General features: G+C 44.6%; 1 protein-coding gene across 1 annotated transcript; it reads right to left on the reverse strand.

Moving 5' to 3' along the window:
• Nucleotides 1-7,195: 7,195 nt before the first annotated feature.
• On the reverse strand, nucleotides 7,196-7,573 carry LOC138885910 (early nodule-specific protein 2-like). Its single transcript, XM_070166910.1, has one exon. The coding sequence runs from the start codon at nucleotides 7,571-7,573 to the stop codon at nucleotides 7,196-7,198; it is 378 nt and encodes a 125-aa protein (XP_070023011.1).
• Nucleotides 7,574-12,940: the final 5,367 nt, after the last annotated feature.

Here is a 12,940-nt window from a genome sequence, read left to right on the forward strand (position 1 = left end):
TTTTTGAATTTTTTTTATTTTAGTAGAAGATAAAAGGGAATCTCGTGGAAACTTACCTTTCGAGTGGATTCCTTATTGCCAAACTGTTTCTTGTACTCATGTACCTTCTTCGTTGGGTGACACCTGCTTCTTGCACGGTTGTCTTGGATTATACCTGTTTCAACTTCTCAAACAAAGAACAATTGTTAGTTCGGAAATGGCGGTTGGTTCGGTGACCTTGATTGTTCCCATTGCTTTGTTGTGTCCTTATTTCTGTTGAGAAATCCTGCCATTAATTAGATTCAAATGGCAAAACCCTTTTGGACTGCTCAGGCTTGTATTTCCAAATTTCGTGATGATTTGCCTTGTAAGGCTCCCCTTTTTGTGTCCCATTTTGCCTAGGGATTCTCAACGGGGATTTTATTGGGGATACTCTGTGGGAATTTGTACAAAGGGAAGCTCTGTGGGGGAATATTTACAAAGTGGATTCTTTGTGTGGATTTTTGTACAACGGGAACATGCTGGGGATTTGTTTCAAAGCGGACTTTCCAAGATTTGTTGGGGTAAGCTCGCTGGGGAATTTTTACGCAGTGGATTCTTTGTGCGGATTTGTACAAAGGGAAACCCTGTGGGGATTTGTACGAGGTGGACTTGCTGGGGAAATTTCTCTCTTTCCTCTTTACTTCAAACGTAGTCAAACATCATGATTCATCAGGCTTGGACAAACGTACCAACGAAACGAGGTGTTTTCCTTCATGAAACGGAATTCCGTGAAACCAAACCTGCCACATGTCCTTTCCGGTATATATGGAACTTGGGGTTAAACATGAAAGGGATTCGAAGAAAAACAAAGAAAGGAGAAAGAAAATTTCAGAAAAGGAGTGTCCCTTTCGGGACGAGAAAGACTTATCTGAGGAAGACAATGCTGGCTTTAAATGGACATGACATGCTCTTTGGACTGGACGCCTGACCTTCAATGAACTTGCGTTTCCCTGAACCAAAATGGATCTGTGATCCCAAACCGGTGGAACTTTGCCGAGACCTCCTTGGGTGGAGTCATTCTTTCGGCCAACAGCGCCCTTTGCGGGTTTTCGCTGGCTGACCTCTCTCATTTCTCTTCCTGTCATCGCTTGATAGCACTCTTTGCGAGTTTTTACTAAACAAGCTCTCTCATTTTGGTTTCTCTACTCCCGTCGCCTCGTGGTGCCCGAAGGTTTTCACCAACGAGACTCTCTCATTTTATCTCTCTCAATTTAGAGTGTGCCGGCCTCCATTCGTGACGCTTCTTGGCTTCCCGCTATCTTTGGTAATTGATCTGAAGGCTTGTGCTTGGTAAAAAGATGTAGATGATACTAATTTCTAAACCGCTTGATGTGCCCCGGTTTCAATTTCAGGGTAAATGGGATTTTATTGTTGGTGTGACTGAACCTCAGGGAGAGGCTGCCTACGTATCCTTTCGGAATCAAGTCAAACGTAGTTCAGGCCTCGATCAATGTTTTTTTTTTTTTTTTTGTAACCGGCTCAAAGGCTTGTAGAGAGAGTTGATAGTGGGAACAAAACCTTCAGCATTTCAAATGAGTCAGGACCGCTGGGATGTCACTCAGACATAGTATCTTTTGACTGCGTCTGCATTTACTGCTGTTTCGGGATCATTTCCTTCAATGTCACCTAGGTACAATGCTCCTCTCGGCAATATCTTCCTGATGATGTATGGGCCTTTCCAGTTTGGAGCAAATTTCCCTTTTGCTTCCTTGTGATGTGGCAGAATGTGTCTCAGTACCAGCTGACCTACTTCGAAATTCCTGGGTCGGACTTTCTTGTTGTAAGCGCGGGTCATTCTTCGTTGGTACAACTGTCCGTGACAAACCGCGGCCATTCGTTTTTCATCAATCAAAGTCAACTGCTCCAACCGAGTTTTTACCCATTCGCTGTCCTCGATTTCTGCTTCAACAATGGTTCGAAGCAAAGTGATTTCTACTTCCGCTGGTATCACAGCCTCGGTCCCATAAACCAAAAGATAAGGAGTTGCTCCTACTGACGTGTGTACCGTAGTGCGATACCCCAACAATGCAAATGGTAACCGCTCATGCCACTGTCGGGAACTCTGGATCGTTTTCCTCAAAATCTTCTTGATGTTTTTGTTTGCCGTTTCTATAGCGCCATTGGCCTTTGGCCGATAAGGAGTAGAATTCCTATGCGTTATTTTGAATTGCTCGCATACATCTCCCATCAAGTGACTGTTCAAGTTTGCTGCGTTATCTGTAATGATAGTCGCAGGAATACCGAAACGACAGATAAGATTTGAGTGTACAAAATCCACTACAACTTTTTTAGTGACCGACTTGAGAGTGACAGCCTCTACCCATTTTGTGAAGTAGTCGATGGCAACCAGTATAAATCTGTGTCCATTTGAAGCCTTTGGCTCGATTGGTCCAATGACGTCCATGCCCCAGGCGACAAATGGCCAAGGTGCAGACATGGGATGCAGTTCCGTGGGAGGTGCATGAATCAAATCACCGTGCACCTGACACTGATGACACTTCCGAACGAAGCTAAAGCAGTCCTTTTCCATGGTCATCCAGTAATAACCTGCTCGAAGGATTTTCTTCGCTAAGACATACCCGTTCATGTGAGGTCCGCACATACCTGCGTGTACTTTGTGCATGATCTTTCTCGCCTCCTCGGCGTCGACACATCTTAGTAGGTTGAGGTCCGGGGTCCTCTTGTACAACAATTCACCGCTCAGAAAGAAACCACTTGCATGCCGCCTAATGGTTCTCTTTTGATCTCCAGTAGCATGCTCAGGGTATTCTTGCGTCTTCAGGAACCTCTTGATGTCATGGTACCAAGGTTGCGTATTTGATCCCGCGTCGATTACGTTGCAGTAACCGTATCTTTCCCTGATTTAGATTTCCAAAGGATCGACGTGGGCGTTGCCCGGGTAGGGTAGCATTGAAGCCAGAGTAGCAAGTGCATCCGCCAGTTCATTGTGACACCTCGGGATATACCTGAACTCTATTGATTTAAAACGCTTGCCAAGGTCCTCCACGTGCTGTCGGTAAGGGATAAGTTTGACATCCCGAGTTTCCCATTCACCTTGGGCTTGCCGGATAATTAGGTCAGAATCTCCCATAATCAGTAAGTCTTCGACATCCTGATCGATCGCCATATGCATGCCTATAATGCAGGCTTCATACTCAGCTGTATTGTTTGTGCAAAAGAAACGCAGTCTAGCTGTGGCGGGATAATGCTGACCAGAAGGCGAAATCAAAATTGCCCCGATCCCTACACCTTTGGCATTCACGGCTCCATCAAAGAACATCTTCCAAACATGAGCGTCCTCCGAGACCACTTCTACGGTGTTTACTTCTTCATCTGGAAAGTAGGTACTCAATGGCTGGTATTCCTCATCGACCGGATTTTCGGCCAAGTGATCTTCTAGCGCCTGGGCTTTCATTGACGTGCGAGTAACATAGACTATGTCGAATTCAGTAAGCAAGATTTTCCACTTAGCCAGTCTTCCAGTAGGCATTGGTTTCTGAAATATATACTTCAAAGGATCCAACCTGCTTATGAGGAAGGTAGTGTGAGCTTGAAGATAATGTCTCAGCTTTTGAGCAACCCATGTCAGAGCGCAACATGTTCTTTCCAGCAGAGTGTACTTGGCCTCATAGCCGGTGAATTTCTTGCTCAAGTAGTAGATTGCTTGCTCCTTCTTTCCGGTTATGTCATGTTGCCCGAGGACGCAACCGAAAGAGTTCTCCAAGACTGTCAGATACAAGAACAGTGGTCTCCCTAGCTCTGGAGGGACCAAAACTGGGGGATTCGAAAGGTATTCTTTGACTTTATCAAAGGCTTCTTGACACTTAGCCGTCCATTTTATCGCCGCATCTTTCCTTAACAGCTTGAATATGGGCTCACACGTGCTTGTCAGCTGGGCAATAAATCGACTGATGTAGTTCAACCTGCCCAACAAACTCATCACGTCTTTCTTCGTTCTCGGGGGAGGTAGATCTCTGATAGATTTTATCTTAGTTGGATCTAGTTCGATACCTCTCCTGCTTACGATGAAGCCCAAAAGTTTGCCCGACGGAACTCCGAAAGCACATTTGGCTGGGTTCAGCTTCAAGTCATACTTCCTCAGTCTCTCAAAGAACTTTCTCAAGTCTTGGATGTGATTATCCTGCGTCCTGGACTTGACTATCACGTCGTCCACGTACACCTATATTTCTTGATGCATCATGTCATGAAAAATGGCGGTCATGGCCCTCATGTAAGTAGCCCCAGCATTCTTCAGACCAAATGGCATGACTCGATAACAGTAGGTGCCCCAAGGCGTGGTGAAGGCAGTTTTCTCGGCGTCCTCTTCATCCATCAATACCTGATGATACCCAGCGTAACAATCTACGAAAGACTGTATCTCGTGTTTGGCGCAATTATCAACGAGGATGTGGATGTTGGGCAGTGGGAAATTATCTTTGGGACTTGCTCTATTCAAATCTCGGTAATCTACACATACCCGAGTTTTCCCGTCCTTTTTCGGTACTGGAACCACATTTGCCAACCATGTTGTATATTGGACTACCCGAATCACTCCCGTTTTCAGTTGTTTGGTGATCTCCTCTTTAATCTTGTCACTGACCTCAGTTTTGAACTTTCGTTGCTTTTGTTGAACTGGAGGACAATCAGGATGAATCGGCAATTTATGAACCACTAGATCAACACCTAGACCCGGCATGTCATCATATGACCAAGCAAACACGTCTTTAAATTCAAAAAGAAGTTGAATTATCGCCTCTCGCGTTTTCTTGTCCGTGTGAATGCTTATTTTGGTCTCCCGGATTTCTTCAGGAGTTCCTAAATTAACCGGTTCGGTGTCATTCAGATTTGGCTTAGGTTTATTCTCAAAATGTTCCAACTCTCGGTTTATTTCCCTAAAAGCTTCTTCTTCATCATATTCTGGTTCTGGGTTCATTAATTCACAGTTAAATAGCTCGTTGTGATCTGGGCGTGAAGTCCGCAAGCATGTCATATTTAAAGCCGCATTATTATAACTGAAAGGAAAGATAAAAGGAAAAATAACAAAAATCAGAACAAAAGAAAAAATGGGAAAGCAATGATGATTTTTTTATTTTCTTTGGGAAGTTGGAAGACAACAATGTTTACAACTTAGGAATTCAAAACAACAATTGAAAGGAAGAAAACGTTCAAGTTATGTCTTGGAGATAACTTGTGACACAGGAAAGGTGGCAGGACAGGTCTACCCGGACTTCCGTCTAGTCGGGAACGGCGTGGCCTCCCAGTTTCGAAGTTTTGCGTTTGGCCCCACGTACAACATCTCAGCAGTGCTTGTGCCTTCACCTGGTTGAACCATGTGAGTCTCGTAGAGAATTTCTCTCATTGCCCCATATATCTCCTCGATTTCCTCAGCCATGAAGACCTCATCGTCTTCTTCTTCGGTGTACCTTGGCCTGATGAAAGTTTCATATAAATCCGGCAATGGTCGACGTAATTTCCAACCCTCATTTTTCCTTTTCTTTGCCCACTCTTCATCTCCTGGTGTGGGTTGGAAACCTAGTCCAAAAGGTTTCTTGGTGGTTGGCAAGGTGACGAGTTCTGTTATTCCCTGCAGGGTTTGTCCAAGCCCTTTCCCTGGCCTAAATCCGTGCCGGATCATCTCCTTGGCCACCATAACCGAGGCGTTAGACAAGAAAGGCTGGGGGCAAGGTATTCCCTCTTTATGCTGCTCTGCTAGTACAATCTCGAAAGCTTGATAGACCGTGTGTTCGCTCCCTTCTCTTGGTTCAAGATATGGGATGGACGGGTCCCGATAAATAGCATGCTCGTCTTCTCCATGGACCACGATCTCTCGATCTTCGTACTCAAACTTCACCATCTGGTGAAGAGTGGAAGGCACAGCTCCTGCCGCATGAATCCAAGGTCTGCCGAGGAGAAAATTGTAGGATGTATCCATGTCGAGCACCTGGAAGGTTACTTCAAACTCGACTGGTCCTATGACCAACAACAGGTCTATTTCCCCCATGGTATCTCTCTTGATGCCGTCGAAAGCCCTTACGCAGACATTATTGGGTCGGATTCTTCCGGTCCCAATTTCCATTCTTTGTAGCGTGGAGAGCAGGCAAATGTCAACACCTGAACCCCCATCCAACATTACCCGCTTGACGTAGTAGTCCTCGCATTTAACTGTTAGATGCAAGGCCTTGTTGTGTGCCGCTCCCTCTGGGGGTAAATCGTTCTTGCTGAAAGAGATTTGGTTAACGGCGAAGAACCTTTCTATCATTCGCTCCAGTTGTTCAACTGAGGTTTCTACTGGTACGTATGCTTCATTCAAAGTCTTCAGTAAGATCTTTTGATGCTCGGTTGACCTCATTAGCAGGGATAGCATGGACACTTGCTCAGGGCACTTGCACAGTTGATCTACTACCTCGTAGTCTGGCATTTTCATTTGTCGGAAGAAAAATTCTGCTTCCTCAACGCTTACAGGCTTCTTTGGTGGGAAGCGTCTCCGTGTGGCGTCGTTCAGCTCTTGGGTATTTGATTACCTTCCAATGAAAGTATTTTCTAGAAGTTCTCCCGTGAATTCTTTACCTTTGTACGTTACCAACGTCCTTTGATAATTCAACGGCATCGTGGACGGGTTGGTCATCGGCTTTTGTGGCACGCGTCCGATAACCACTGGCTCATTCAGCCGAGGTGGTTGAATCGTCCCCCGGACCACATAGGCCCCCTTTGGTACGTCCATAGGCTTTGCCCTTTTGACTTCAAAGCTCTGCATCTTTTCTGCTTGTCCTCGTGGGATGTAAAGAACTCCATTCTTCACAGGCACCACCTTCTTCTCTACCTTCTTTTCGGATTCGCACTTTACAGTACCGGCCTTTTCCCCTTTGTCTGATTCCTGGTCTGTTTCAGGTTTTTTCCCCGCGTCAACAATGGCGATTATAGCTTTCAAAGCAGGGTCAAATTCTTCATCTTCGCAAATCATTCCGATCAGCGGCCCATTATTGTGAGCAGGTAATGGATTGTTAGTCACATTTGGAACCTCCTCGTCCCTTAGCACTATTTTCCCTTGCTCTATTAAATTCTCGACCACTCTTCTCAATGACCAACAGTCATTTGTATCGTGACCCTCGGCCCCTGAATGATAGGCGCATCTGACACCGACTTTGTAAGAAGGTGACACTGGGTTGTGCCTTGTCTAGGGGACTGGCTGCAGGAAACCCAACTGAACTAGCTTCGGGAACAAAGTAGAGTATGGCTCACCAATAGGCGTGAAAGTCCTCCTCCTAGGTGGCTCTTGAGGACGAAAGTTATTTTGCGGAGGTTGTGGGTTATAGTGGTTGCGGTAAGGAGGCTGATTTCTGGGAGGTGGAGCTTGGCCTCTGTTGGCTTGGTGCGGCGGATGGACATAAGGCTGGGCGTTCATGATCATGTAGGGCTGAGGAGGATATGCCGCATTTGAGTGGGGGTAGTAGTGTTGTGAGGTTCTTTCCGGAAAATGGGGCCTGGGGTTACGATATTCCCTTGCTTTTGAGGCTGCCATGGCTGTTTCTTCCTTTTTCTTCCCTCTTGCCATTCCTCCGGACTCGCTTTGGACGGCTTGGGAGGTCGCCCTTATGGCTGCTTGACTCAAACTCCTACCTGTTTTCAGACCATTCTCCATCATCTCTCCAATCTTGATTGCTTCTGCAAACGGCTTTCCCATGGCTGACATCATGTTTTGGAAATAGTCAGACTCTTGATCCTGGAGAAAAGTAGTGACCATTTCCACCTCATCCATGGGAGGCTTCACCCTCGACGCCTGCTCGCGCCACTTAATAGCATACTCTCTGAAGCTTTCTGAAGGTTTCTTTTTCAAGTTCGACAGAGAATTTCGGTGTGGTGCGATGTCGATGTTATACTGGAATTGTCTCACAAAATCTCTAGCGAGATCATCCCAGACATGCCATCGGGACATGTCCTGGTCCATGTACCATTTCGAGGCTATTCCTACCAGACTTTGCCCGAAATATGCCATTAGTAATTCCTCTTTTCCGCCGGCTCCCCTTAATTGGTTGCAATATTTCTTGAGGTGAGCAATGGGGTCACCGTGCCCGTCGTACTTCTCAAACTTTGGGGTCTTGAAACCCACTGGTAGGTGTACGTGAGGGAACATGTATAGGTCGGCATAAGAGACGCTTTTCTGTCCGCTCAAACCTTGCATATTCTTCAAACTCTGTTCAAGGCTTCTCATTCTTTTGGCCATCTCATTTTGTTCCGCAATTCTGGGGTTCTGATCCTGCCCAGGTGCAAGCTCGCACTGAGGCTGTGGAGGATTAGTGCTGGTAGCGAACCTAGTTGGTTCCATCGAGAAAGATGGATCTTGGAATGTAAACGAGGACGAGTCAAAAGTCGGCTTGTATGCAACAGGTTGTGCCGTGATCGGGCAAGGTGGTGCAGTAAAGATATTTGTGTTTACATCCGTCGTTGACACTCGAGGATGAGATTCAGAGGGCGATCCAGCAGAGAAGGCTGAAATGGCTGGGTATCCGAATGGGGTAGCAGGATAACTTATGGGGACATTAGAAGTCCCGCTTGTCCTGGAGAATAACTCAGGGAATCCAGGGACGATGCTTGGTGGCTCTTTTCCATTATTCCAGTCATCAAGCATTTCCAGCATGCGAAGCCGCAAGATTCTATTTTCCTCCGCAGTTGCGGATTCGGGCGTGAGGACGGCCGAGATAGAACTTTCCTCGGAAACAAGGATTGTTGGCAACGGAATCTCTGAAGACATTTCTACACTTCCTTTTGACCTTGTGAAGTAAGTGTGAGCACTGCCTCCTGTCTTAACAATAGGTAATTGAACACTCCCTTTCGATCTCGTGAAATACGGGTGCGAGGCCAGACTTTCACCAAACCAACCACCTTTTCCAAAAACCTGGAAGGAACTCAATGACAAACGAATGGTTAATTCGAATCAAATAACAGATAAGCAATCTCACGTTGGGGCATGATGCACCTATACAGTTAAATGGATTCCTACATGTTTGCGACGAAAGCATGTGTCATTCCGGCATTCTTTTAGGCTTTTTATTATTTTCCCTCTTTTTTTTCAATTTTTTTTCTTTGGTTAAACCGCGACCGGATCCGATGAGGATTGCCTACGTATCACGATGCCACGTGAATCAGATCATTACGTAGTTCAAAAACACAAATGAGCGTAAAAGAAGCAACCTTTTTATTGTTGAAACGGTCTATTACAAACTACATTTTGCAAAAGAAAGAGCAAACTTTGAAAATAAACCTAGACTCAAATAGACTAAAACAAACTGATGGGAAAAACAGGCAGAAGATGCTTGACTTATGAGTACATTATGGTTTTGAACATTGGTGCCCCCGGGGCATCATTCGGCCTCGCCGCGGTCCTAGGTGTGAGATCCCTCTCAAGCTGCTCGAGCTCATGCATGGTCTGCTTGACATAACTCATCACTGCCGAGAGGACGGTAACGCTGGTCATGTTCTCACATCGTAGACATCGTCTGGTGATGGCATGGGCAATGGACTTGATCCCATCTCTGGTTTGCTTTTTCTCTATGAGTAGGCATTTTATCTAATCGCTACACATCTTGAATACCTGAGCATCCTGTATATGTTTATTTTTCAGTCGCCATGCTTCTAACTTCATCTGGGCTAACAAGTCGTACCAGTATCTGCTCTCAATTTGGAAATCCTTGGCCTGATTAGCTGCTTTGATCTCAAGTGTAGCCATATCTTTCATTATTTTAGCAACAGTTTTCTCGTGGTCGCCTTTCAATTGATTCAAGTATCGGCGATGCTTATCTGCTCTTGTATCCCACTGTGCCTTGAGCTCTGCTATGACGTTTTTAGATTTCTCTAATCCCTCTTGCCATTCCCTGACTTCACTCTTTAGCCTTTTTATCAACTGCTCGTCTGATCGACTCCTTGGCTGTTTATCCACACCCATCCTTATTTGTTTGATCTGGGCTCTGAGCATTTCGTTTTCCTGAATCAACCTGTTCTGCTCTCCCAGATCGGTAGCAACTTGCACGTTGTGCTCATATTTCAGGCTTTCCACTTGTTGCTTCAACCTGCTGATTTCGGTACAATAGCCTCTTTCTTTTGCCAACCAATCCCGCTGCTTTTACGACGACTCGGCGAAATTGAGGATGTGGGGTCTCTTAGCCGGCCTTTCATGCTCGAGTTCCCTTCTATACCATGCAAGGTAACCTGGCGCTGTCTCACCTTTGGCTCGATCCCGCACGCAAGTATCTGATTTCAAATATTGACACTCACTCCAGATCTGGCGAATTTTCGCTTCTGGAAACTGTCCGTCAGGACTTATCTCAATTGTTTGAGCGCTAAGTTCTTCCTCATGCGGTACTGTCTGGCATCTTCCGAGCTGTCTCAAAACTCGGCAGGGCGCGTAAGGTTGAATGCTCTTAAGCCCCATTAGTAAGAAATGAGTTCTAGTTGCTGGCATATATATGACTTCGTCAACAGGCAACCATCCCAGTGTCCACTGTATTTGGCTGGCAGTAAGAGCTTGAAAGAATGAGGTCCATGCCATAACTCCTTTGGGCAGACTGATCTCTTTGGTTCTCATGTAAAATTCTTCTATGTAAGTTTTCTCCAAGGAACCATGGCTCAAGAGCTCGGAACGATGGCAAAGGTGTTCAGTCATCCACATTTGTAGCAGCAAGTTACAACCTTCGAAGAAATTCCCCCCGGCTTTGTAGGCTGTGAGAGCTCGAAAGATATCAGATACTATCATAGGCGCGAGAGCGCTATTGTTTTGAGTGAGAAAAGTACTGACTACCCCAGATATTTTCAGATGCATATTCCCGTCTTTCCTCAGAAATATCAGAAGGCCCAAAAACATCATTATGAAAGCTACCCGTTTGTGCTTGTCCCACTTCTGACGAATACCTTTGCTACACAGTTTGTTGATCGGATTGTTGAATCCTCCTTCATGACCGTACCTGTCATATATGAAGCATGGAGTACAAAAATCGGCAGCCAGATCCGGGTTGTGGACCGTCCTGGGTATCTTTAGTGAATCTAAGAACCGATGCACCGTGACGACCCTTGGGGCGACCAGGTATTTTTGCTTTAATGGAAGTTCAGCATTTCCGATGTACCCAGCCATTTCTTCCAGAGTCGGGGTGAGTTCAAAATCGGAGAAGTGGAAAATATTGTGCGCCGGGTCCCAGTAGGTGACCAAAGCTCTTATGATATCCCCTCGAGGCAGGATTTCTAGTAAACCCGTGAGACCTTTCAGATATTTCTTGACCTCATCTTGTCCTTCAACACCTAGATCATTCCACCATAGCCGCAACTTTACATGGATTTTAGTCATTATCGAAAAGTGTTCATTTTGCATTGTGCTCATCCTGCACATTTATTTAGGGTGATTATTAAAAAAAAAACCTTTATTAGACTCAAAAATTAAAAATTATCTAGATCCTTTTTTTAAGAGATTTTTTTTTGCAAAATGGGAGGTTGGACCCGATGAGAGTTGCCTATGTATCTCACACCGTGTGAGAATCAAACCGGCGTAGTTCGGTACATCGTGAATAGAGAAAATCAATTAAACCCAGAAAGCAAGAATATGTTTTTTTTTATTTTCTTTTGAAAAGAGATAAAGACTAAAGAAAATATTTTTTTTAAGGAAATATTTGGACTATTAGTCTGAATTTATAAAAGAGGTACTACGAAAAAAACAACATTTTTTTTTGAATTATGAATTTTCCATTTTTTTATTACTTTTAAATAAATACCTTTTTTTTTATTTTGAAAGTGATTAAAAAGAAAATTTTACTATGTTTTTTTTTATAAATCAAACTAGAAGACAAATTTCGTTTTTATTCTTTTTTTTTTAGAAAAATTCCGGCGAGGTCTTGACACTACTTGGACATTGATTTTATTTTTCCAAAAATAAGTAATTATCTCCCTACGCTGCTATTTTTTTTCCTTTTTAGAAACCGGTCAGCATGCGGAACTGAAGCAAATAAATGCGCAAAACAAATAGGATGCAGCAGGATGGTCTTTTCATTTCAGGTTGCCTGTCCTAGACGGACCCAACCCCTGTGTTGAGCCCCCTAAGTCAAATGCAACATGATGCAAATAAGCGTTCCTACTAGGTATCCGGCATGAAGTTTCGTTATACTAGGTTTATAACCTGGGTATTTGTTCTAGACTGTGTACCCGAGCGGACAACTCGAGTCGAGGAGGGGGCTACGTACCGGGGACCCGCGAGATCGTCCGGCTTTGTAACTTGTCCGACCTCTTTCTTATTTCAGGTATCGACACTAACAGAATAGGGAGTCTCGACCAGCGAGCTTCTCCCCGGAGGTAAGAAGAGAAGGGTTTCGGCACAGTTTATATACAGTTCAGATAATATCAAAGCGGTAAAAGACAACATTTAGCACGTTATGCAAGAACATGTAATAAAGATCAGATAATAAAGCCAAATATAACAATTATTCTAAGATCGAATTCTTGAACCCTGAACCAATGGTTCTGGGTCAATCCCCAGCAGAGTCACCAGAGCTGTCACACCTCCTTTTTGCGTGCCCCGCCCCGAAGGGTAAAAATGCGCGAGGGGAGTTTTTTCAATTTAAGTGACAATATTCGAAATGGGATTAATTATTTAATTCAGAGTCGCCACTTGGGAAAGGTTTGGATTTTGGTGTCCCAAGTCACCGGTTTATCTTGAATCCCAAATCGAGGAAATTTTCGACTTTTCCAAATGAAGTCTGCGAACCAGAAATTCTAAGTAAGGAATTCTGTTGACCCGAGGGAAGGTGTTAGGCACCCTCGAATCCCGTGGTTCTAGCACGGTCGCTTAAATTGTTATAATGGCTAAATATCTGATTTAAATACATGTTACGACTTACGTGCTTTTATTAAGTTTAAACTGCTTTTATTATTATCATTTATTTTT

The sequence above is a fragment of the Nicotiana sylvestris genome, chromosome 2, assembly GCF_000393655.2.
Source record: "Nicotiana sylvestris chromosome 2, ASM39365v2, whole genome shotgun sequence".
Lineage (NCBI taxonomy): Eukaryota > Viridiplantae > Streptophyta > Magnoliopsida > Solanales > Solanaceae > Nicotiana > Nicotiana sylvestris.